The sequence below is a fragment of the Branchiostoma belcheri genome, unplaced genomic scaffold (assembly GCF_001625305.1).
Source record: "Branchiostoma belcheri isolate BF01 breed outbred unplaced genomic scaffold, Haploidv18h27 scaffold96, whole genome shotgun sequence".
Taxonomy (NCBI): Eukaryota; Metazoa; Chordata; class Leptocardii; order Amphioxiformes; family Branchiostomatidae; genus Branchiostoma; species Branchiostoma belcheri.
The window spans coordinates 1,133,826-1,156,438 of NW_017804642.1; the positions used below are offsets into that span (position 1 = coordinate 1,133,826).

A 22,613-nucleotide genomic window follows, 5' to 3' on the forward strand; every position below is an offset into this window, starting at 1 on the left:
AATTAATGTACTTGGTACCCTAGCTTTTCGCTACTTTTCTTCTGTATTGTCAAGAAAAGCTATGCAGAGCCAAACATGAGATACAAGAGCTTCTTTTTCTTCAGCTATATCAGCACGCTTGCCTTTGCTGGTTAACGGCACGGTATACTTACGCTTTTTGTTGGAGGGGCTTTTGGGTGAGGTTTTGTCAGGTTTGTCCTGCGGTGTGGTCGGACGGCCGTACACTTGCTTGATCTCCATCTTGGGCGGCGCGGAAAGCTGCCTTCCTGCACGATACTGGGCCTACAGACATGGGGATTCACAGTGAGATCTGAGAAGTCTTTCACAGGAAAACATCCTTGTTCCCTGTTGTACTGCCATAGTTCAGATGGCAAAGCTGCACACAAAGCCAAAGAGAAATTAAAACAAAGCAACTACAAAAGCAGAGAAAGAGTCTACACATTCAGAATCACTCAACTATAAAGGACAGGAGTGTCTAGTCAAAAAGTAAAGAAGGATTCATTTACTAAAGGGTTAACTTTTAACTAAGAGAAAACAAAGCAAGAATAGCACAGAAGCGACTAAATAAAATGGTACCACCCGTTTTACAGAAAATGTTTTACAGCACTGACCATGTCCCCTGCCACCTGTACAGAAGTGAGATAAAAAAAAGAAAGACAGAATGTGTACACATGCATTAGGCAAAGGACATGAAACGTCAAAGAAATGTGTACACAACTCATGCATTAAACAAAAGACATATAAAACACAGAGAACTTAAGCAAAGAAATAGTTTTCTTTGGCACATTGTACTCTAAGTGACAGGTAGCATTTATCTTCATGCAAAGAGCAATATAAAAATCACCATACAGGTTTCTTTATATTCCAAAAAAAGACAATTTTCATTTTATTCTTGGTACTATAAGCGAGAAATTTGGTTGTACAGGAGAGGTACATGTATACTTACTAGCATTCTTTGCACAGGTTGGTACTTTACTTTGTAAGAATTTTTTTTGTGAGAAAGACCTTGACAGCTGTGCAGCATATGAATGACTCTGCTTTTTCTCTCTTTTTACAAAGAACTTAGAACATCAACATTTACAACAAGGCGCTGCCAAGAATAGATCCTCTTAATACAAAAATTATTATACTGTTAATACTAATAACAGAGTAAGAGAAAGCTAGAAATTATAAAAGCAGCAGTAGCTACATTGTAGCAAACAAATATACAGTTAATATATATAATTGTCAGTGTTAGAAATACCCTTTTGCTGTCTGTATTTTGAAGAGACACTTTATGTATTAACTATTACCAAAGAAAAATGAAGCAACATGCAATCTTGCACACTGGAAAAATCAGACCAAGGGTTCAATGGTGCTTTTGTGTTTACTACTGACGGTAGTTTTGCATGTATTTTTCAAATTGCATGTACAAATGTACAATGTTTGCCAACATGCAATTTTGTTTATGCCATGGGTTTAGATCCGGACTGCATATTTGCAGAAAGTATTTCCGAATTGCAGAACAAAATTTTGCCATTATGCAGAACACTGAAAAAAATATTTCTACCAGTGCTGAATTGTGGTATTGCCCCCAAAAATCATGAAAATACTGAGTTGAGTGTATTATAGGAACTTGTGATGCGATGTTGTACTGACCCTCCTGGCCTCCACTGACATGACCTGGTCGCGGGGCGGCATCAGGCTGGCCACCTCCCCGTCCGGAGACAGGCTGGACTCTCGCCCCTCCTCAAGGTACGGCATGGCAAAGGCACTCAGGTCCTGCAGGGAGAGGGAACAGGTCAAGACTTAAAGGTACGAAAATGGTGGAGAAAAAGGATCAAGGCATGATAAACAGGTGTTACAGAAACAAGAAAACATCTCTTCATCTTCATCTGGGATATCCGGGGAGGTGCGGGGACCTTATGGAGGCCTGCACTACTTTACACACACACGTGTGCAAGACACATCACGTGTGCAAGACACATCACATTCATGGCATGGCACGTTCATGGCATGGCACGTTCATGGCATGGCAGGTTCATGGCATGGCACGTTCATGGCATGGCAGGTTCATGGCATGGCTCGTTCATGGCATGGCATGTTCAGGGCACGACACGTTCATGGCATGGCACGTTCAGGGCATGGCACGTTCAGGGCACGACACGTTCATGGCATGGCACGTTCATGACATGGCATGTTCATGGCATGGCACGTTCAGGGCACGACACGTTCATGGCATGGCAGGTTCATGGCATGGCAGGTTCATGGCATGGCACGTTCAGGGCACGACACGTTCATGGCATGGCCCGTTCAGGGCACGACACGTTCATGGCATGGCACGTTCATGGCATGGCACGTTCATGGCATGGCCCGTTCAGGGCACGACACGTTCATGGCATGGCATTTTAGACACTCAGGTCCTGTAGAAGGAAGGAAGTGTTCAACTTCAAGACTTACTGGAAAAAGTCTTGCCCTGGCAATAGCAATAACCATGAAGCCATATAGATTCATTATATATGCCTGCTGTGCTTTGCCTCCTGGTCTTTTGAAGTATAGTAGATCAGTAGCAGACTGAGCCCTAGTTTACAGTAGCCAAATTTATAGGGAACATATCAAGGCCTTGGGCACAGAAATGGTATACAGGTGCTACAGTCAGTATAGAAACAAGTTCAAAAAGTTTTCAAGGACAATTTAAGAAATGGGGGATGTGAACACATTTTAATCAAGCCTAGGAAAGGGCAAAGGTACTGAGGGCTGAAGAAGGAAGGCAAGATTTTGAGATTAATGGAGTATTATACTCTGATGTCCCGATTAAACGTACCGGTACGTTTATTTTTTTCGGCCCGAACGTCCACCCGGTACATTCTTATTAGGGACGGTACGTTTATTAATTTTTGGGAAAAAAATTGTCCGTACGTACCGCACCATCAGCAAGTGGCCGGCGGCCGCAAAATTCGGCAACACATCACAGATAAATATTTGGTCCATGATAGCGGCATTTCCCATGAATATAATGTATATTATTTATTTTTCGCCTGCTGTCCATTTTTAAGTCCCTAAAACGTCTGAAAAAGCAAAAATTTGCCCACAAAACCGAAGGGGAAGGCGAGTAGCTAAATCGACGTATTTTAGCACACGGCGGTCGCAAGTCCTTGTCAAAATCGGCAACGCGGCAGAAAAATGCCTGGTCCATTTTAGCGATATTTACCATGAAAAAAACGTATGTGGTTTATTTTCCCTCTGGTGTTAGTTTTTAGGTCCCGAAACCCCTAAAAAAGTAGAAATTTGCACACAAGACGGACGGCCGACGTGGGGAGGGCGCCTAGCGCCTGAGCAGCATGACCCGTAAAAAGTCAAAGGTCATAGGGCACCCATATTGCGCAATCACCGTAAAAGCGCCGATTTAGCTAATTTTAGGGCGTTTAAAATTGATACAATCACATTATCGATTTTTAAAAAAACAATGAGATGGAAACCAATCAAAATTTTATGCTGAATAATATTTTTTTCTTCAAAAGTTTTTTTCTTCAGAAGTTTTTCTTCTTCAGAATCCAGACTTTGACCAGACTAGACAATGTACCATACCAAATAATTATTATGTTGAAATGGATTTTGTTGTAGATATACTCCTATAAACCCCTATATTTGTACTTAATTGGGCTTGATTTTCTATCTCTTGAGTTACTCAGATTTTCAACTCAAGTTGCAGGAGAAGGCTTAGCAAAGTGCATTTCAGAAGTGTAAAATGCAATAGCTTCTCCTACGGATTTTGTATTTCCCCAAAACAAGTACAATATATATATACTCATTAATTAAAGTGATATATACTCACTAATTAAATGTAACAGTGAAAAATTTGCCAACATATTGGTATTGAAATAAAGAGCACATTTTAGTATCAAAGACACACAGTTCACCTGTCAATTTGGTCATTTTCCGGGGGGTACGTTTATTCCGGAGGGTATGTTTATTAGACTTTGACGATTTGTCCGGGGGGTATGTTTATTCCGGGGGGTATGTTTATTAGGGACATGAGAGTAAGGGGGAGGGGACATATCAAGGTATTGGCAAATGTTCCTATGACCTTGGACAGGTCAGACAGACCTTGAGACTTAAAAGAGAAGCCATTTACATGGGGAGGGCACATTTCATGGAAATTTGGCATAGGCCCTCCCCCACACGTCATGGTAATGGCAATGGCAAATGCCTTCTGGTCACAGAGGATTTATATCCTACTACCATGACATTGATGAACACTGGGGACTTAAAAGTTTGTCTGAGAGTAAAATTATGGTTATACTTATAGCCAGAAATCTCAAGGCTTAGATAATTATGTATATATGCAACTTCCTTGAGATATAAGGTGGGGAGGTAAAGGATTGTCACTTAATTTCTAAATGCACATAAAATCAACGTTTTCACTGCACTGTTCCACTGCTGACAATGCCTGACCCAGAAATGGGTTGAGTTCAATGACCTGGAACAAAGAGACTTCACCACAAAAAACTGTCAAGAACTTCTAAATCTTACATCAGATTCTTCAACTCAAACTTAAAGGATGTTATGTCAACCATGCTAGGCTAAAGACTTCCATGTGACACAAGAGTTGGCGATGATTAGCTTTAAGATGTCTAAACTTGGCAGCATGGTCACAAGGCCACGAGGCAACACCCACTCTGATAAGACACACATGCAGAATGCGTATCTTAGGTAAGTTCAGCAAATACCCATTCAGACTTGTCACACAGAACAAACACTTCTAGAAATCTACAAGAAGGCAAACCAAGTGATCTTGTGGCTTCTTCTGGGCAGACATCCTTCCTTTCTTGTCTTTCTCCCCTCTCTGTCTCACACAAATAAAAAGTCACTGTTGTCCTGGGAGTTAGGACTTGCGCGGCTGGTATAAAGACGTGGTTCAACTTAAGTTCAAAGTGTAAAGGTAAGACGCCCAGGGCTAAACAAATAGTCAACACTGGCTGTAAGAAAGGCCAATAACAAGCTGGTGGGCAGGCTATTGGGTGCAGGTCACTTGTGATTGCTTTGGAACCACATGTTACCACCTGTTGGTACTCAAGGGGCAATGCTTTAGCTTGTGTCCTACTTGAAGGCACATCTAGTACACACTAATATGTAGTGTTATATACTACATCCCTATCAATTCTAAGTGGCTACTTGTCTATCTACTTGCCAGCTTCTTAGGTACAAGTTGTACTTTTGTACAACCTTATTCTAAAACCGGCAGTAGCTACTTCTTCTGAATAGCTTATAGTGTATCACTTGATTTATGCAATAACAATGTTGGGATGATTTAGATTTTGAAGGGTAGAACGCCCAACTGGAAATATACCTACCGTATAACTAGTAATGACATTTGTTCAAGCCAACAATTGTATACAACTTGGTCAAGACAAGTACAGTCTCTTTTAATACCTTAGAACAAGTGTACCATACTTTTTTGGGCAGCAAGATTTTTTTGACGGTCATAACTTTTATACCTTGAAAGTTGAGTCCACTACAGTTGGAATGGCATTTATTTTCTAACAATAGATGCATAACAAAAAGTTTGGACACCATGCTAAACTTTTTGAAGTTCTCACTGATTCTTTTAATTAACTTGTGGTATCAAATAACAAAGGTTGTTAGCCCAATGTTACAGGTGTCACGGCTTAATCAAATTAACCTTTGGCCTGTCAGGGACACTGCATATAGAACCCTTACAGAAAAACAATTATTTCAGTCTTGCCAGGTGCAAACTACCTGACATCTCAGCAAATACATTTGGAGGACAAAAGTCAAGAATAGATCTTGGTTTTCCATTAAGATTAAACCAGTACTTGTACCAAATCTATCTACATTGTAATACATTTTACCTATTTGTCTATTAAGTTGTTGTTGTCAGTATGGGTGGTGAAAGGACATCTTGCATTTTATTGTCTCTAGGAAACACAAATGATCAGTGTCTCAATCTAAACAGATGCAAAATTTGTTTTCTTTGCACCATCTTGTGTCAGGGTCTGGCGATAGAAGTTTTTGCAATTTTGTCAAACAAAAACTGACATATATAATTATATAATTTTTTTATATATAGTTTGTTTGTCTGTTTGTTCAATAGTTGTACCATGTGCAATTGTTGTGCAATAAAGTTCTTTATATAAAACTAGTACCTAACAAATTACTAAGAAGTATATAATAAAAGTGTAAGCTTTCAAACATCCCCATTGCACTATAGTGGGTATGTTAAAGGTGAACATGATATCACAGACTATATAATGGCTTTTTCTTCTACCTGATAAAAATACTCAGTTTAAACCTTGTCCTGCTGGCATTCCTGACACAATATTTTTCAATAATTTCATGTCTTAATTAGATCATAGACCTCCAATTTTTTTTTTTTTTTTTTGCCCTGCAGTGGCATAGTTGCTTCCACATTCATTGCCTTTCCCTGCGGTGTGATGCGTTGCACGAGAAATACCCCCAAATCGTACCTATACAGGGTGCTATATAGATTGTGCTGTATGTGCAGAATAACAATTGCAGGACAAGGGCTAATAATAGTATATCATTAAAATCCAACTTCTTCAAACCCTAATATGTACAATTACACTAAACACTAACAAGAAAAACTTAGCCTCTGTTTACTACGGTTAAACAATAGTCAAAAGAAAAACCAGTGACCACAAAAAAACAGTGACCACAATTTCACAAAAAAAAGTAAAAACCAACAGTCACTAAAAAAAAGTAAAAACCAACAGCAAGTCAGTTTAATGGGTAAAACTAAAAGCACAGTGTATAACCTTTAGTACACTGAAGTAGCCATGGAATTCTCTGTTGGTTCCAGGGTTACAGTGAGAAGGATAAAATGTTCAAAAGTGGTGTAGAGTATTCCCTACCACCTGTTTTTTGCCTGAGCTGAAGACCACTTAGGCTGTTTTTCTCTACCACAACATGGATCAATAATGAAGAGGTATTGATTACAACTCTTTCTACCATAGACAAGGAGTTGGAGAGAGAAAAAAACAAGGTTCGGGGGCATAGAAGTTTAACAAAGTACCTGTACGTACATGTACACAGAATGAAATATCTTATACCAGTGACATTTCAGGTGCTTCAAGATGTTTTTTCCCTTCAAAGTCCAGATCAATAACAGAGCTGTATTGATTACAACACCTAATTGAGCCAATAACAAGCAATTAAAATGAGAAGTACCCCTTCATGTTAGTAGAGAGAAAGCCAAGGCAAAATGTGCAAGCACCTACATACATGCACAGACATTGTCACATATAAACTATGCCGACTACCTGCTAAGAAAGCAATTAGGGCGTAACGCATTAGTGTCAAATAAGAGCATTCCGGTTAACTCAAGAACAAGTTTTGCCCAAAGCAGCCTGCAAACAACAAGCACTAGCTGTGCCCACCAAAAACACCAGAAATAGGAGGTCACCTGTTTCCTTCTCTGTCTCTTTAGCTCAAGGTATTCGTTGGAGAGGTTCATCCTAAACCTGTTGAGTGAACTACCGTGGACTTCCTACCTCAACTCTCATGACCCTGAGAATCCAGAAGGCAGCAGGCCAGGCCATTTGACATATATCTTCTCATGGTCAAGTTAGCACTCGGCCTTAACCACAAACAACAATGGAGCTAGGAGGTCATGTTACCGCAACCTGTATCACCGACAAAGGCTCCCCGATGTGACACACTCAGATTTCTGGGACCACAACAACATGGGGTGGGTTTGCAGATGCAGTGAGGTGTGTTTGTACAGACAAGCCTACTTGGTCGTGATTGGTCGAGGCACAACTGCTCTTGGAGCCACAAGGTTAAAGGTAACGCAGCAGAGACAGGCCTGGCTTGTCTATAGAAATCCACCTTTCATTCTGATTACCTTCCTCATCAGTTCTTCATTCAAAAGTCACCGCTGTTAATAGGTACCATAAATCTTGTGTAACTGGCTGGTTTGCGGGTTGTCACAGGGTGCAAATACTGCGCAGCTCGTGTGTGTGGAGTGGTTGACATTTTGTATGCATAGAGTGGGCGGAACCTTTGTTTTTCTGTGCAGTACAGGGACATGTTTGGCCAAAGCGACACCCATGGAATATTACAGTACATTGTGCCTTGGTCCAACACTGCTAAATTTCTGTGTCAATGCTGACACCTTCTTTAATCTTTGGCTCAAGTTAGCTTTCATTTGTGACTTGTTCATTGTTAGTTACTAATAAAATATTACTTTGTAGTAAACTATAAAATGTCTTTACATTTTCATTCGTGAATAATATTGTAACATTGCAATAAAGTTAGTAAGTTTGAAGCTGTGGGCATGATCTATATAATGTACAGAACAATTATGTGATGATTGCACAGACTAATGAATGTGTAGAATGTTGTTTCCCCCCAGGCAGTACCTGGTCACATGTGACAGGGGGCGTCCCTATCCGTGCGCCTGCAGCTGTCATGCGAACACCTGAGGCAACATCTCCTGCTCACCTGCATACCACCTGTCAATCAACCAACCTGCAAACTGTCCACAGAGCACAGCTGAGGTAAACTTTTGCCTGCCAAGTTATTTGCACACCAGACAGCAGTCTGGGCATAAATATGTCAGTATAAAGACTACGATCTTGTAGAATTGCCAACTCCTCCGGCAAAGATCCGGATCGGACTTTCTGTTGACTCTGAACAGTATCTGTACCAGTAGAATCGCAAATTGGAGTGTCTACCTTGACATATATCAGGGCTTGAAATTAACAGTGTCCCCATGGCCAGTGACCACTAAAATTTAAGCTGGGACAACTAAAAAGACAATTTGGGACATTTTTGGGACAACAGAAAAATAATCAACATCAGAATGTCAGCCCTTCTTTTGTTTGGCTCCAGAAAAACCTCTCCAAAATTTCCCGTTTACTCTGCAATTGTAGCGTGCCTGGACGTCAAAATGTAACCTAAATAAAGCTGATTTCAAGTTCACTTCCTGAAAAACAATTGAAATTTATTTTCGGGACAGTGCTGGGACAATACGAAAAAAGTTAATTTCGAGTCCTGTATATGCAAATTGCACTATGAAAATTAAGAGACTGTAGCATATTTGAGTTCACGGTTGAAACAATTATAGCAAAAACACGATGGAAGGACACATGACGTGTACATTGGTAGATAGTTCATGGTGAGACAACAAACTTGAAAACACTGCGGCCAAGGCCTACTAGTACCCTGTTCACTTAAATCATTTCAATCATCACAAGGGATATGTGATCATTCAACACTTAATAGCATGGCACATTACGTTGCGACATGAAATATGGCGCAATATATTGCCTAAGATGCCTCCAAACACTAGGGACAGATTACACTAAATCACAAGTCCCAAATGAGTATCAAAATTTCATATATCAACTTTACCCATCTGTTTATTGGTGAGATACATTATGTTCTCCCAGTCAATACTAATTAGGCATAACATGATTCAAAATATACTTAAAGCTTGATGTATAAACTACTATGTATAAAATAGTGTAATGGTTCTTTTAACATTATATACATAATGAAATACACAATGTTGCATGAAATTGGACATTGAAATGGCACATTTCACTGGCTGCAGTGTTCGGGGGTGACTGGCTTAGCTTAATCATAACAAAAATGCCATATCTATTTATATTAACTTTGTGATTTTATGTTAAAATTTGAAACATAAAAACAATTTAAGCAAACTCAACAAAACAACTAGCTGTCCATTTCTTTTATGGTACTCATTTATATAATTACTTATATGATGCTATATTAAAGTACATAGAATCCTGAAGGGGGGGATTGAGCGGATGAGCTGTCAATCATCTCCCAGATACCTTTTCAGTCTTCCAAGGGCAAACCTATTTTGGGGGACATCCAATCAGAGGGTAATTAGTGTTTCACCAGTTGATGGGAGGATAGGGATGAAATGGTTGAGTGATGACACTGCAATGTTAATCTATCTCCTTTGTGGTGGACCACAGTCAAAGCATGCTGTTTTTTTTCATTACCTAGTAGCAAATCAGCTTTGTAACAGCTTGTATATACAATCACCCAATGGAATGCTCAACTAAAGAGGGTAACAGTTGGTGCTGAATTGATAATATACTTTTGTGTGCCTTTGCAGCAGTCCCTTAACCACGGCTAATCACTTGAGAGATGGGTTCGTTGATTATCTTTAATTGTCACCATTGCCTGAGCAAAACGGCTTTCACTGCACCGTTGCACTCCAGTCACACAAAATCAATCTAAGTTGAAATCAGGAAATACAAATTTAAATCATGTTATGAAAGACACTTTTGTGTACAATTACAGAAATTTAAATATTTTTATGTTAGACATATAAATATAAAGAGAGATAGTTAATCATTCATTTTGTGCGTTTTTTTTTTAAAATAATAACTGTAACATCAAGTTTTGAAAAGCTGTAGGAGGGTATTTTGGATGCTGGATGTTTTGGAAGTAACACCCCCATTTACACCATATGATGGACTATCCCAATGTTCCCAGTTGACCAGAGCTGTCACCCTTGGCAGTTGTTGAACCTGATGTTCAATATCAGGTGCCAACTGGTGCATTAAATCAGCACCACTGGACTGCTTCCTGCAGAATCAAGTTACTTTGTTTCCCCCCAAAATCAACCCAGGCAAGATCAAGTCTGTTACTTGTACCCTACATATGGGTCATTTTATTATATAAGGCCACGGAAAGTAATTCTTATGGATGACATTAGTGCACACATTGATTTTCACCTGATTTTAGGATGTGGATTGTGGATGGCAGATAAATATGAAGAGGGGACAAGACAAGGCTCTGATTTATTGTTTTGTCTTTTACTTTGATGCAGTGGTGACTATTTCAAAGTTGAACAAAGTCTATGATGTCAAAATTTGAAAATGTAGGAACCTTGTTTTTTTGGCCCGCCTTGTTTTTTTGCCCTATCACATTAGATTTGGAGTGTACGCGTGGATGTCATCCATGAAATTTACTTGCTGTGGCCTAATAAATACTACCTTTGTATAGAAGGTTATGTTCTTGGTAGCATTTGTTTGTATAGATGGATGGATGTAGAAATCTATGTATGTTTGGATGGGTCAAGGACATTACATCCTTGGATGGGTTTAACTTGTTACTATAATTTTTGGCTTGGATGGACATTTTTCAGTTGGCAGGAAAGGTGACCTAATGTACATTATGTGTGGAAGTGATGTATTTATGGTTCTCCTTGGTCTGGATATTTTCCAGGTCAAATGCCAACAAACTTTTATTTTTGTCAGGAAGCGAAAAAGGTGTCTAAAATGGGCTCTATCTTAGATGAGCAATAATCTAAGAAGTATGACAGTTGAGATGAAATTGAGCTGTATGTAAGGTTGTTCACTTTACACACTGTCAGACTATGTAGCTGTATTGTAGCTCTCTTGCTAAGGGTCACAACGGGGGCCTGCATGCCATTTTCCGTAGAGCGTAATCGGCCATAATTCTGCATGGAGCATAGATGGACCGCTCTAACGTAGAGCGTAAGTTGTTGCTATCCTGAATTTATTGTAAAACATAATTGGGAGGCTCCTTGAGTTCAGCGTAATGCTCTCAAAATTTAGCGTAGAGCATTGTCAGGACCCTTACATGCAGGCCCTCATACAGCTCAACTGTACATTCACTACATAGAATCCTCATCGTGCGATGCCTTATTCCTCTTTTCACATGCAAAGTCATATGACAGTCCTCCCGGTGCAAGTGTTGGATACATGCCTATATTTGGTGCTATCCTCATATCCTCTAGATCTGATGAACAGGTGTGCAAGCAATCTTCAATTCTGATAGTTTCAAAAGGTTCCAGAGTAGCAGCTGTTACAACTTTACTAATGCTAGTGAGAGAGATATTTTTAAAAAATGTATCTGTAATACAGAGAAACAAACAAAAATACACTAGAACAGGAAATGACATTAAAAAACCTGACTTGCAAAACATGCATCAACGTTAATCATTTTCATACACCCCTCTTTAGCTACACCTCAAGCATTATGCTTCAAATTTGACCTACTTTACCCCTGCCTAAGCTACTAGGAAGAATTATTTACATGCTACCTGCACCTAAACACCCACTGTACTCACTCATCCAGTCAATTCCAAACACATGAAAATGGATGGCTTTATACGGATAAGGAGCTTGGAGCTTCAATCCATCATGGCTGTAAGACAGCACAGAGAACACCATATAACATCCTATCCCTTTCAGACCAAGCTGATACACGACAGATATCCAACTTGATTCCAACTTGAAAGGCACAAGAGACAGGTAATGTCCTTCTGGTGAAGTGATGAAATGGAAACTGTCCTACTCGAGGTACCAGACATATTGGGGTCATCTGCAAGACTGGACCTTTTTTTCACTGGGGACTGCGATAGCTTTTATCATGACAGTGAACTTCACTTTGTGAAGAGTCACAAATCACCTGAGGACGACCATTTCGACTTAAGCCCTCCCTGCAGTGGTATCACAGTGTACATCTCTTCTCTGTATGTGATGTATTATGGCAGTCTACACAGCTGGCAGCTAGACAGATAATGCCACGGGGAAATCTTCAACTTGAAGCACAGTAATCCTATAACCCCAAGCACGTGCCTTCTTTATGGATTTGTTTGTTACTTCACCTGACCTTTGAGAAATGTAAGGATGGGAACATGATATGTGTAATCACAGAGTATAGCTATTGCAGTCCTATAAAAGAGGGTAATTTTGTTGTAGAGTGCATATTCCACTTTGGACAGAACCATTCTCACTGGTATTTTGCAGTGATATCTGTCTCATCACTCTTCGGTTCAACTCAAAAGCATATTGCTTGAGACGAAGGGTAATACTTTTCCAACAGCTGATAGCACAATATATATACTGTATGTACGAACATCCTTTCTATTACTTAGAATTATTCATATCATGGAAAGTATTTTCGTCCATATGGTTGAAATTTTCAGATATAATATGATTATGAATTAAATTTACTTCAAAATCTTTTCCCAATCAACCATTTGGCAATTGTTACCTGTGTGTCACTGTACAACTTGTAATAAAATCCTTACACCACTTTGACGTCTTATAGATATATGATTCAAAATTCCAGTTTTCAGCAGCAAGAAAGATACGTGTATTTTACAAGAAGACATCTTATTTAAACCGACTGCAAATTGCTTTCCAGCACATGACAGTTCTGGCAAACGTACCAATTTACTCCAACCCAAACAATAAAATAAATCCCTGCTTTATGGCAAGTAAACTACAGTTGCTTCATTACAAGTTGTAATAAACTGTCACTTATGGCACTATAATATGCAGTTTTACCCATAACTTATAGCTCAATTATATCAATAAAGTGCCTTTATCACCAGGTAATAACTGTGGTTGCATACCAAAACAACATATTTAAAATAGATAACCTTTGGTCATGTTACTAATAATAAGATCTCAAAGTACTAATAAAAGATGGAACACTTGAAAATGACATTTGATATGTTTAGGTTCCAGTCAGAGACTTATATTTTGTTTAATTGTACCGTCTGCCAAGCATTTTACACTTTGAGAAATGTAAAGAAAAAAGGGTCCTTGGCAGCAATGTCAAATAACACTTTCCTATAGATTAGTGTGGGCTTTAATCCAAGAGTTTGCCATACCTTTAATACCACAGGGTCCTACAATATCTAGAAAAGACAACAGTCATGAATATATGAGAGTGTGAAAACTACAAAACAGTTTGACTGTTTGAATTGAGTCTGGTGCTAAAGTTAAGATAATGTAGGCGTCACAGAGTCAGTCGTGTGTACAAATACAAGACAAGACCACAAGAGCCCAAGAAGATACAAAAACACATAGGAGTGAGAAGTGTCTTTTGACTGAGAAAGTATCAAACTAATTCAAAGGTTAGTAACATCTGTGTCCATAATATCACCAGGGTCCATAATTTCGCCACCTTGAGAAACAGTGTGCTTAAAGATATCTTTACTGCAACATACTTTTGGTAATTGCACTCCTTCACACATCAAATGTACATACCTAGGGTATGTTGCAGTAAAAATATCTTTAACCACACTTTTTCTCAAGGTGACGATATTATGGACCCTAGCCTGGTGATATTATGGACACAGATGTTATAGTTATGTGTACTTTGTATTATGACAGAAAACAGAAGACTTACATTGGCTAAATATCCCCCATGGCAACTTCCTTCTTGCCACTATTTTTTTAATGATCATCCCTTTAAAAAAAGGTTAAATGTCCCAAATCTAAGTCAGTTACTAAGTGAAAAGACAGCATGCAAATACATGTACATGTACACTTCAGTGACTCTATTAGAAGATGGATGGAGGAGTTGCAGTATGGCTTGAAGTGATGCATTTTGTATCATTGATTAGCTCTTCCTCCACTGCTCAGCTGTCCTACAAATGTGTCAATCACCTGATGTTACCTCCAGGCTTCATACAAATTACAAACAAACCACCCGTGCGAGTGATGTTACCTAGAAAAAATATATTTGTTTAACACATACTAGTACCAGTGGTAGAAATACCTTTTTTCAGTGTTCTCGAATATAGCAGAATGTCAAAATTCTTTTCTGCAATTCAGAAATACTTTCTGCAAAAACCCATGGCATATACAAAATTGCATGTTGGCAAACATTTTAGATGCAATTTGAAATGCAAAATTTCTTGTATATTATGGAGTCAGTAGTTAGCCCAATTAAACACCATTAAACACCTAGCCTTATTTTTTCAGTCTGCAAAACTGCAGGTTGCCTAAATTTTCTTCTGCAATATTGAAAATGTCTCTGCATAATGCAGACTGCAGATGGGTATTTCTAACACTGAGTACACTGACCTAAATATAGAAGTCAGATTCAGGCCAAAAAAAAAAGGATTTTTCTACTTTTGAAGAGTGCACAAAGTATTATACTGTGAGTGAGTGAAGTTCTAAGGCACAGCAAAGAGGACCAGCATAGATTGGTTGTAAAATAACATGGTAATCCAATACAGGCATAGGTATCATAAAAATGGTTAACCATTACCGAAAGGCACACTACTAAATGTCTCAGAGTAAAACTTATGGGTCTCAATAGTTTGATGTAATAGAGATGTGATTAGATTGGTTGGGAGGTTATTTGGGGACATACTGCTTCTAAAAGTGTTGAAACGTGCACAAGAGGCCGAAAGACTATGCAAAAATGTAAATTATTCTAATACAAGTACTTATACAGACAGTATACTGATTTCTATAAATTCTAGAGCCTAAGCAGCACGGAGACCTAATAAATAGATGTTTATATAGAAATGCTGGCTAGAATTGGGTTGTATTTGCCAATTACTAAAGGGTTTAAAAATTAATTGTGGACTAGAAATCTTAGATCTTTCGGTTATGATTACAATTTATATACTGTATACATTGTACAAGCACATACCGGTATACTTCACTCCCACATGGCTCTAGAATTGTGTACACATGATATAAGAGAACCCTAGAGGTATACAGGTTGATTGATAATATACTCCACAACAAGTTATACGTAGTACAAAAAGCTAGATGCTTCGCATGCTGTGATATAGGTTCTGATAAGTTGCAAGGCTTAACAGGAATTCTTGTCACAACATCTTGCTTGGAGGATATACGGTAGGTGGAGCCAAGTGTTCCAGAAAACCTTGGAAGCCGTCCAGGAAAAATCTGCACAAACAGTTGTTCTGAACTAAAGGCTGAAGCCATTGCTTCACTGTCTGTCAGCATTTCGCCTGAGGACTAGAGAAAGCTGATACTGCAGAAATGTGCCAAAGGTTGACTATACAGTACAATGGTGCTGCTACTTTCTTAGCACCATTCAGTGCTTTAATGGTACAATTAGAGAGGTACTTTTTGATGGCTCATCTCAAAGATGTTGCTGCCTTCTGGGCAAAGATAAAGGTGTATGCAAGGAGACACTTGTCTAGTTGCTTTTTTAATACACACAAAATTCACGAATCAGTTGCAAAACTGTGTTTTAAAAGTGAAGAAATGGACATTTTGGCAGCTCTGAAGCTGATTAGATGAATACTTACAATTCAAAGAAATGGGAACTTCTTCCTCTATTCATTTTGCTGGTTGAAGACCCATCAATGGCAATCTCCTGTAAATTTATTTTGAGTCAGATGTTTCTCTCTTTATAGACTAATATTTGCTCATTTTGTACACGTGTGTAGCTCACTCGGAATGGTGATTTGGCTGAAACACATGCCAGTTTTTGATCACATTTTATGACACTTACCTTTCATTGCTATGCAAACTAATAACATCCATCCTCTTTGTTACAAAGTACAGATGCTTCAAACAGGAAAACGTTTTAGAAAAGCCAAGATTTAAGGTACCAGCTGCCAACCCTTTCTGGACAAACAAACTGGTGCCAAATGCTGCAACAGTCAGGAGCCAGTTACTAGGCAATTACACAAAAAGGGATGCTATCAAGAATATCTGTCGCCTTGTAAATCCATACAAATTCACTTAGAAACAGCATGGTTTTAATTTTCAGCCTTGTGTATGTATCTGGAAATCACGACATATCTGGATGAAAAACAAGCCAACTGTTATTGGAAACCAAAGAGAAGCTTTACTGTACAAATGATAAATGCCCCTCAAGTTTGTTGCCAAAAAATTTACAACATCCTAGCCTGGGCGTGCATACTTGAACCAAACCCTTGAGTGGCATTTCATTTCTAAGCAGTAGACAGTAGTTGTCAGTGTCTGTGTTTTTCTGAGTGGGAGACAAAATGTGCTGCCACAGAATATTATCTTCCATCTTTGACATGCTGCCACCGACTAGTCCCAGAGGATAAAAATGTCATGGTAACTACTAACTACTCAAACAAAACCCTCCAAAGTGTCTGACCTACCTTCAGACAAGTCTCTTACATCTAGAAATATGAACTATAAGTAATATAATCCTTTACTTGTATTTTTACATTTGTGGAGTATTATGTTGGCTCAGACAGAGATGGATAAATGAAATCTAACTTTAATCCTCGGCTGGCGGACGTCCAAAACTGGATCAATGTCGTGACATGAAGTTCAAACATCTGCCTCCTGAGCGGTGTTCTGGGGTGACTCAATGACAACAACCTGACCTCTCAGCTCCTATCAAAAGAACCAGCTCCTAAGCTAACTTCCCCTTTAATTACAGCCAACAAGTCAACAACAAGGACTGTCCCACTTTAACTCATTGAAAGTGTGCACTAGAGAAACTTTCGCTACTGTATCCTGCCCGACCACCATGCCCTAATGTTGTGATGACCAACTGTTATTCCAACCCTGGCACGTACATTCACTTTGCTTGAGCGGCCAGGCCAAGAGCAGTACAAGGCTCCTTCTGTTCGATAAGACACGCCAGGGCCCACACTGCCAAACAATGTACAACAAAAACAACATTATCTCCTACCTGAGCGGGACAAAAACAGGGGCACTCCAGGGTAATGTGAGATAGAAACTCTCGAGGATGACAAGGCTTACCAGAGACTTGCGTTCCCTTTTCCACATGGCTGCTGCTATGGGTGACACATCCAGCAACAATAATGAGATCCTCGGAGCCCCACCACTACATAAACTTGTGGTTCAGCAGCCCACAAACATCCAAAGCACACTCCTGAAACCACCAACAACCTAACTGACCTTATCACCTTTCATATGCAAATCTAATAAGGGAGATACCAAAGGTATGTCGGGGATGTTCCATTGTTCAGTCCACCAATGATATTCCAAGCACCACCTCATCATACCTCATCTCACATTCAATCAGCATGACTACAATAAATCTATCACACTCCTGAAAATAATAAGATGTGACGGACTGCTTATGCCTATATTAACATCTTTGGAGGCACACCGACCACCCCTGTAATTTGGACTGTTCCAGTAAGTTGTTTGTATCAGCTCCCAGGGGTGCCTGCCTTCCGGGGAAACAAGGTACACGCCCCCTACAAGCTGCCATGTGCACTGTGTTTACATCTATGGAGGCATGCTTGCAGCAAAACAAAGCCTGCATGTTCCTGCTCTAGGGCATGGCCAGTGGACCAAATCAAGGTGACATTACCGCTCAGGGCAGGACAGTGCATAATGTAGCTCCAGAGGCAAGGTAGCCAAGGTTGGCAAAGGCAGCAAGGCTGGGAATCAGGGACCATCTCAAGGATATGTGTACAGCTGCAGATGAAATTTGTTTGTTTTGATTTTTGGAGCTGTGACCTAGTCTTTGTCATGACATAAAGGTCACAAACAACTGCATCAAAATGTTGGTACACATTTTTCTATGGCTATCAAACCTTGTACTTCCCTTATCAGTGACTTCCTAAGGCAAAGTGCTAATTTCCGGTTCAATATGCGCCCCTCTCAACGTTTCTCAATAATTCTGGTCTAAAAAGATTGATTGTTGCCAATTTCACACAACTTGAACAATCACTAGTAGAGGGATAAATCTCTCTGAGTACTCTAGCGGACAATTGAGTACTCAGCAGTTCTCTTTGGATTAGGCATTGTTCTCCCAAATTCTATCTCAGATCTCTTGTAGTCTGTTACAAGTCTCTTTTTTACGACTGTTTTGTTACGTAAATTTCCCATTGTTTCAAAAGTCTCTTTCAAAATTACATGTGAAAACATGGCTGCTGTGATGTTGTTTTTATGTCATTGTCATTCTATTCTTAGGGTTAGACACTAATCCCCATTTAATTATCTATTGTTCAAAACAATTGATGATATCTGAGGGGGTCCAACCTTAGGTGTCAAGAAGGAATCTACAGTAGTTCTCTTTGGAGTCTCTTCTTGTGGGGACAGAGCTCTTCCAGCTCTCTTTTGGCCTTGTCCTTTGTGATGAGTACTCTCATAGTACTCTCTTGTCCGCTAGAGTACTCAAAGAGATTTATCCCTCTACTAGTGAATACCCACTTTCCATAAGAGCTATTGATGTCTACTCTTAGTAGCTGAGGCCAAACATTGTAAAGGTGGTTCTAAATCTATTGGGTCATAACAACAATATCATCATTTGCATATGTCAACACTTTACGATTGACAGACCATCATTCAAAGTCAAACAGCGTGTACTTAAAAATATTGACAGAAGTGTGTAGACCTAATACATGCCAAGTTTTTATGGCCTGTCCTTGACTGTCTATCAGGTGAAAACAAAGTCGGGTTACACGCGATAACATTTTGGAATTTGGACAGAAACAAATGTGTGTGTGTATTTACCTCATTTTTGCGTGATTGTTTATTAGTTGGTTAGTTAATAAGTTAATAAGTTAACAATTGAAAGCTCTTATCACCATCCTTCCAAACTGTAACACCCTTCCACAGATTAAAAAGCATCTTCTGGCCATGGTGATGATCTGTAAGAAACACCTTGTCCACTTTTGGCACAGGTTTGGGGCTCATAATACCAAAATATATAGCCTGGTGGATGCCAGACCCATAGCACACTGGGCTCATACTAATATCCCAGTGTGCACACCCAGTGTGCTAAATAATAAGGACCTCTGGCATCTAGGCTACAAAATATACTACGACAAGTACATTCAACCCAATACATCAGAGGAAAGACAGCATTCAGCGCTTTTCACTACATTATACCATAATTTACTGTTAAAAAAGCATCAATATTAATACCCTGTAAACAATGAAGTCATTAAAACGTATGACAGAACCAAACTTCAGTGACAGAAGAAAGGTATTATTTACCTTCTATTTGCAAAGGTAGAATTTTGAAACTAAACTTGTATTGGTAATAGGATTAAGCAGCAGCGGGGATGTTAAGAAGCCTGAAATAAAGTTAGCACGCTAAGGTTAAAGGTTCAGGTGATGCAGTATCAGTCTTTTGTTGTGCACTCGTCTAGCTGCTATAACTACAATGGTATGCCGCAACACAAAAGACCATTCCTATATATATAACACCACTGAAGTGTACAACTCTAAATTACAAACTCTCTTTCAAACAAACCGTACATAAGCTAATGTGACACTCAACCTGTTTTCTGAGTTTCAAACAATAGTATGACAATGTTTTATCAACTACCACCCTCTGTTAGTGTTACATGTATCCCTCTGGGCATATATGGTTCTAGTGTTAGACTTTCATTTGGAAGGAAACTTAGGACTGTCTGACTGCATATCATTATGTTGAAGTATATGTGCGGGATGTATTTCGGTCCCTCATGAATATTCATGCCGTGACTACAGAAAGGTCAGACTTGTTTACCTATCCTAGTTCTGTATCTTTCAAGGTTAAAACACGTACTTATGTTTCAACACGGTTGTGTCCTTGGCCCCCTTTTGCATAATGCCTCTAGCTATATAGCTATATAGCTTGATTGGTTTAAAGATGATAAGGAGGCTAACATGAAATCCTTTTTTATCCAGTACCTGTACTGTCCAGGAGCTTATTCGAACTGTTAGCCTAAAGTGCTGTTCTTGTTAGTTTATGTTTGCTCCATTAAGTCACTATACCCAACAACATTAAATTAAAGTGAACACAAATTAACCAGGATGGTAGCCAGTGGATAACAATACAACAGCATAACATTTTACCAACTTCTTACTAAGAATAGTGTAATTTGTTTAATACAACAGCATCATATACAAACTTAAGACAATTACTTAGCACTAGGCACTAAATTGGAAATTATGATAACTTCTTTCATATCAGCGATAAAACAAATGGTTAACCTACATGTAGGTAGTCCCAATGTGGTCTAACTTCCAAAGTAATAGCTACTTCATGTACATGTACATATAGTAGCCATTTATTTCCGTGTCAATGCTGTTTGAATAAATCTTTGCTACAGAACAGGATGAGGCATTTACACAAGTTTACACGTGTGCACCATTCCCTAACCAGACTCTTCCCCGGTTAGCTATATAAACTGACCTAATTCTACCCATTCCCTTCCTAATGCCACATACTAGACTTTAGCTTGTCAGGCCATGTGGGTACTGTAAATAGTGAAATATTCGCACTGGTTTTATGCTTCATGTTGTCATAGTGAGCTCTCAAAAAACACCTTATTACACTACAAACATACTCTTAACGTGCTCTAAACTTGCCTTGCCTCACAACAGATGTTTCCACTACAAATTTAAAATCTTTCCATCCTACCATGAAATTAATTACCAGCAAATTTAAATCAATCTACAGTACATTCCAACATGTGTTTGTGAGCCTACTCATGCTTAAGACTGGTCTTGAAAAAAGAAATGGTTGATAAATATCATACTCAAATTCAAAAGAAAACGTCACTCAAAACTTCACACTGTAAAAATGCACACTGATAACTAAGTTGCAAACTTGTGTGTATTGATTATCAAATTGACCCATTTCGTTCTCCGTATGGACATTTCATGGTGGCTGAACAAAATGACCTTGGTCAATGTCATCCTGTTGTCATATTGATATTAATGCTGTCTCAATTTTCTGCATGATTTTGACGTGGAAAGTCTGTGGGGAGCAGGTGACATTATTATTCAATAATAGGAAGGGCAAATATTATTAGCACTTTCCCACTAGCTCTGTGTGTATCCTTTTTAAGAAAACAACATTTCTTCATCTATTCTTCTTAAACTGCTACTGGGTCCATGCTATGGAATTGAGCCAAGCAATTACTGATAATAGTTAGAATAATACAACATTCAAGAGTTTAAAAGAGTCATATTTTTTCGTTGACCTCTGCAATGATCAGAAAAACCTTTTCCCCTTTTGTTGTCACTCAGCTCTGAACATGTATTTAACATGTCACAGCTGACTGTAAAGACTTAATGTTAGTCCTAATCATCACTAACACTACATCCAGAGGTTAACTGAATTTCAGTGTTTTATGAGGAACAGATCCATTCAAAATGGAGGATGAATAATTTACAATGTAAGCTACTTCTTGGGGATATGTTAGTTCAAGGCCGAATGTGGCATGTACATATACACAGTCATTGCTATTAATATTTATATGGTATGTGATTTATTCTATCCTCATAGCTACTGTGGCAAAAACAACCAACATTTATCTCGTGCATATAGGGGAAAGTATGCAGTAACAAATTTATTGTTACTGCATTCTTTGCCCTATATATCCCCAAAGGTAACTTCAGGGCAACTAGAAGATTTATGATGGATGGTACAGTGAAATCCCGATTGGTCCCACAGGATTGAACTGGAGGTATCCAATCATCATTGACCTTCAGAGTGGGAAGGTCGTTCAATGTCACAGCCCACAGGTAGAGAGGACGTGTAATGAGTACTCAATGGCCATCAGATGACAAAAGCTATCAGGTGCATGCCCATTTTACATTTGTGCTGGGGCCTAGGAAAAAAAATGCATTTCCTGACCAACCCTAGAGAAACCTGCCGACCCAAGCCTTTTTTGGAGATGGACCCCTGCATGGGACATATATTTTTTGAGCTGACCGACCTTTTCAAACTCCATGATCTGACACCTGAGTGAGAAAACGCTGTGCAATTATTGGTTTTGTAATATTGACATTGCAAGTTTTACTGACATTACAAGATATCACCGAAGTTTTAAAAAAAGAGAGAAAAAATTAAATTCCTAATACCGATGCTAATTTTTTTCCTACGCCTGAGCATCCTTATGT

At 39.0% G+C, this 22,613-nt stretch overlaps 2 protein-coding genes across 16 annotated transcripts in view; both read right to left on the minus strand.

Moving 5' to 3' along the window:
* LOC109461813 (5'-AMP-activated protein kinase subunit gamma-1-like) overlaps positions 1 to 22,613 on the minus strand; it is a 70,135-nt gene that overhangs the window by 34,346 nt on the left and 13,176 nt on the right. The gene's annotated exons all lie outside the window — the stretch shown is intronic.
* Positions 20 to 22,613, minus strand: part of LOC109461814 — a 28,043-nt gene continuing 5,449 nt past the window's right edge. For 2 of the 8 annotated variants that reach the window (XM_019758268.1, XM_019758270.1), the window contains exons 2-4: positions 1,639 to 1,761; positions 612 to 626; positions 20 to 282 (exon numbers count right to left, since the gene is read on the minus strand). In XM_019758268.1, the coding sequence (XP_019613827.1) occupies positions 31 to 282; positions 612 to 626; positions 1,639 to 1,761 (390 nt within the window). In that variant the 3' untranslated portion in view covers positions 20 to 30. Of the gene's footprint in view, positions 283 to 611; positions 627 to 1,638; positions 1,762 to 7,423; positions 8,048 to 17,498; positions 17,776 to 22,613 lie in introns of those variants that run through there. The other 6 variants (XM_019758269.1, XM_019758273.1, XM_019758276.1 and 3 more) reach the window with 5 other exon arrangements.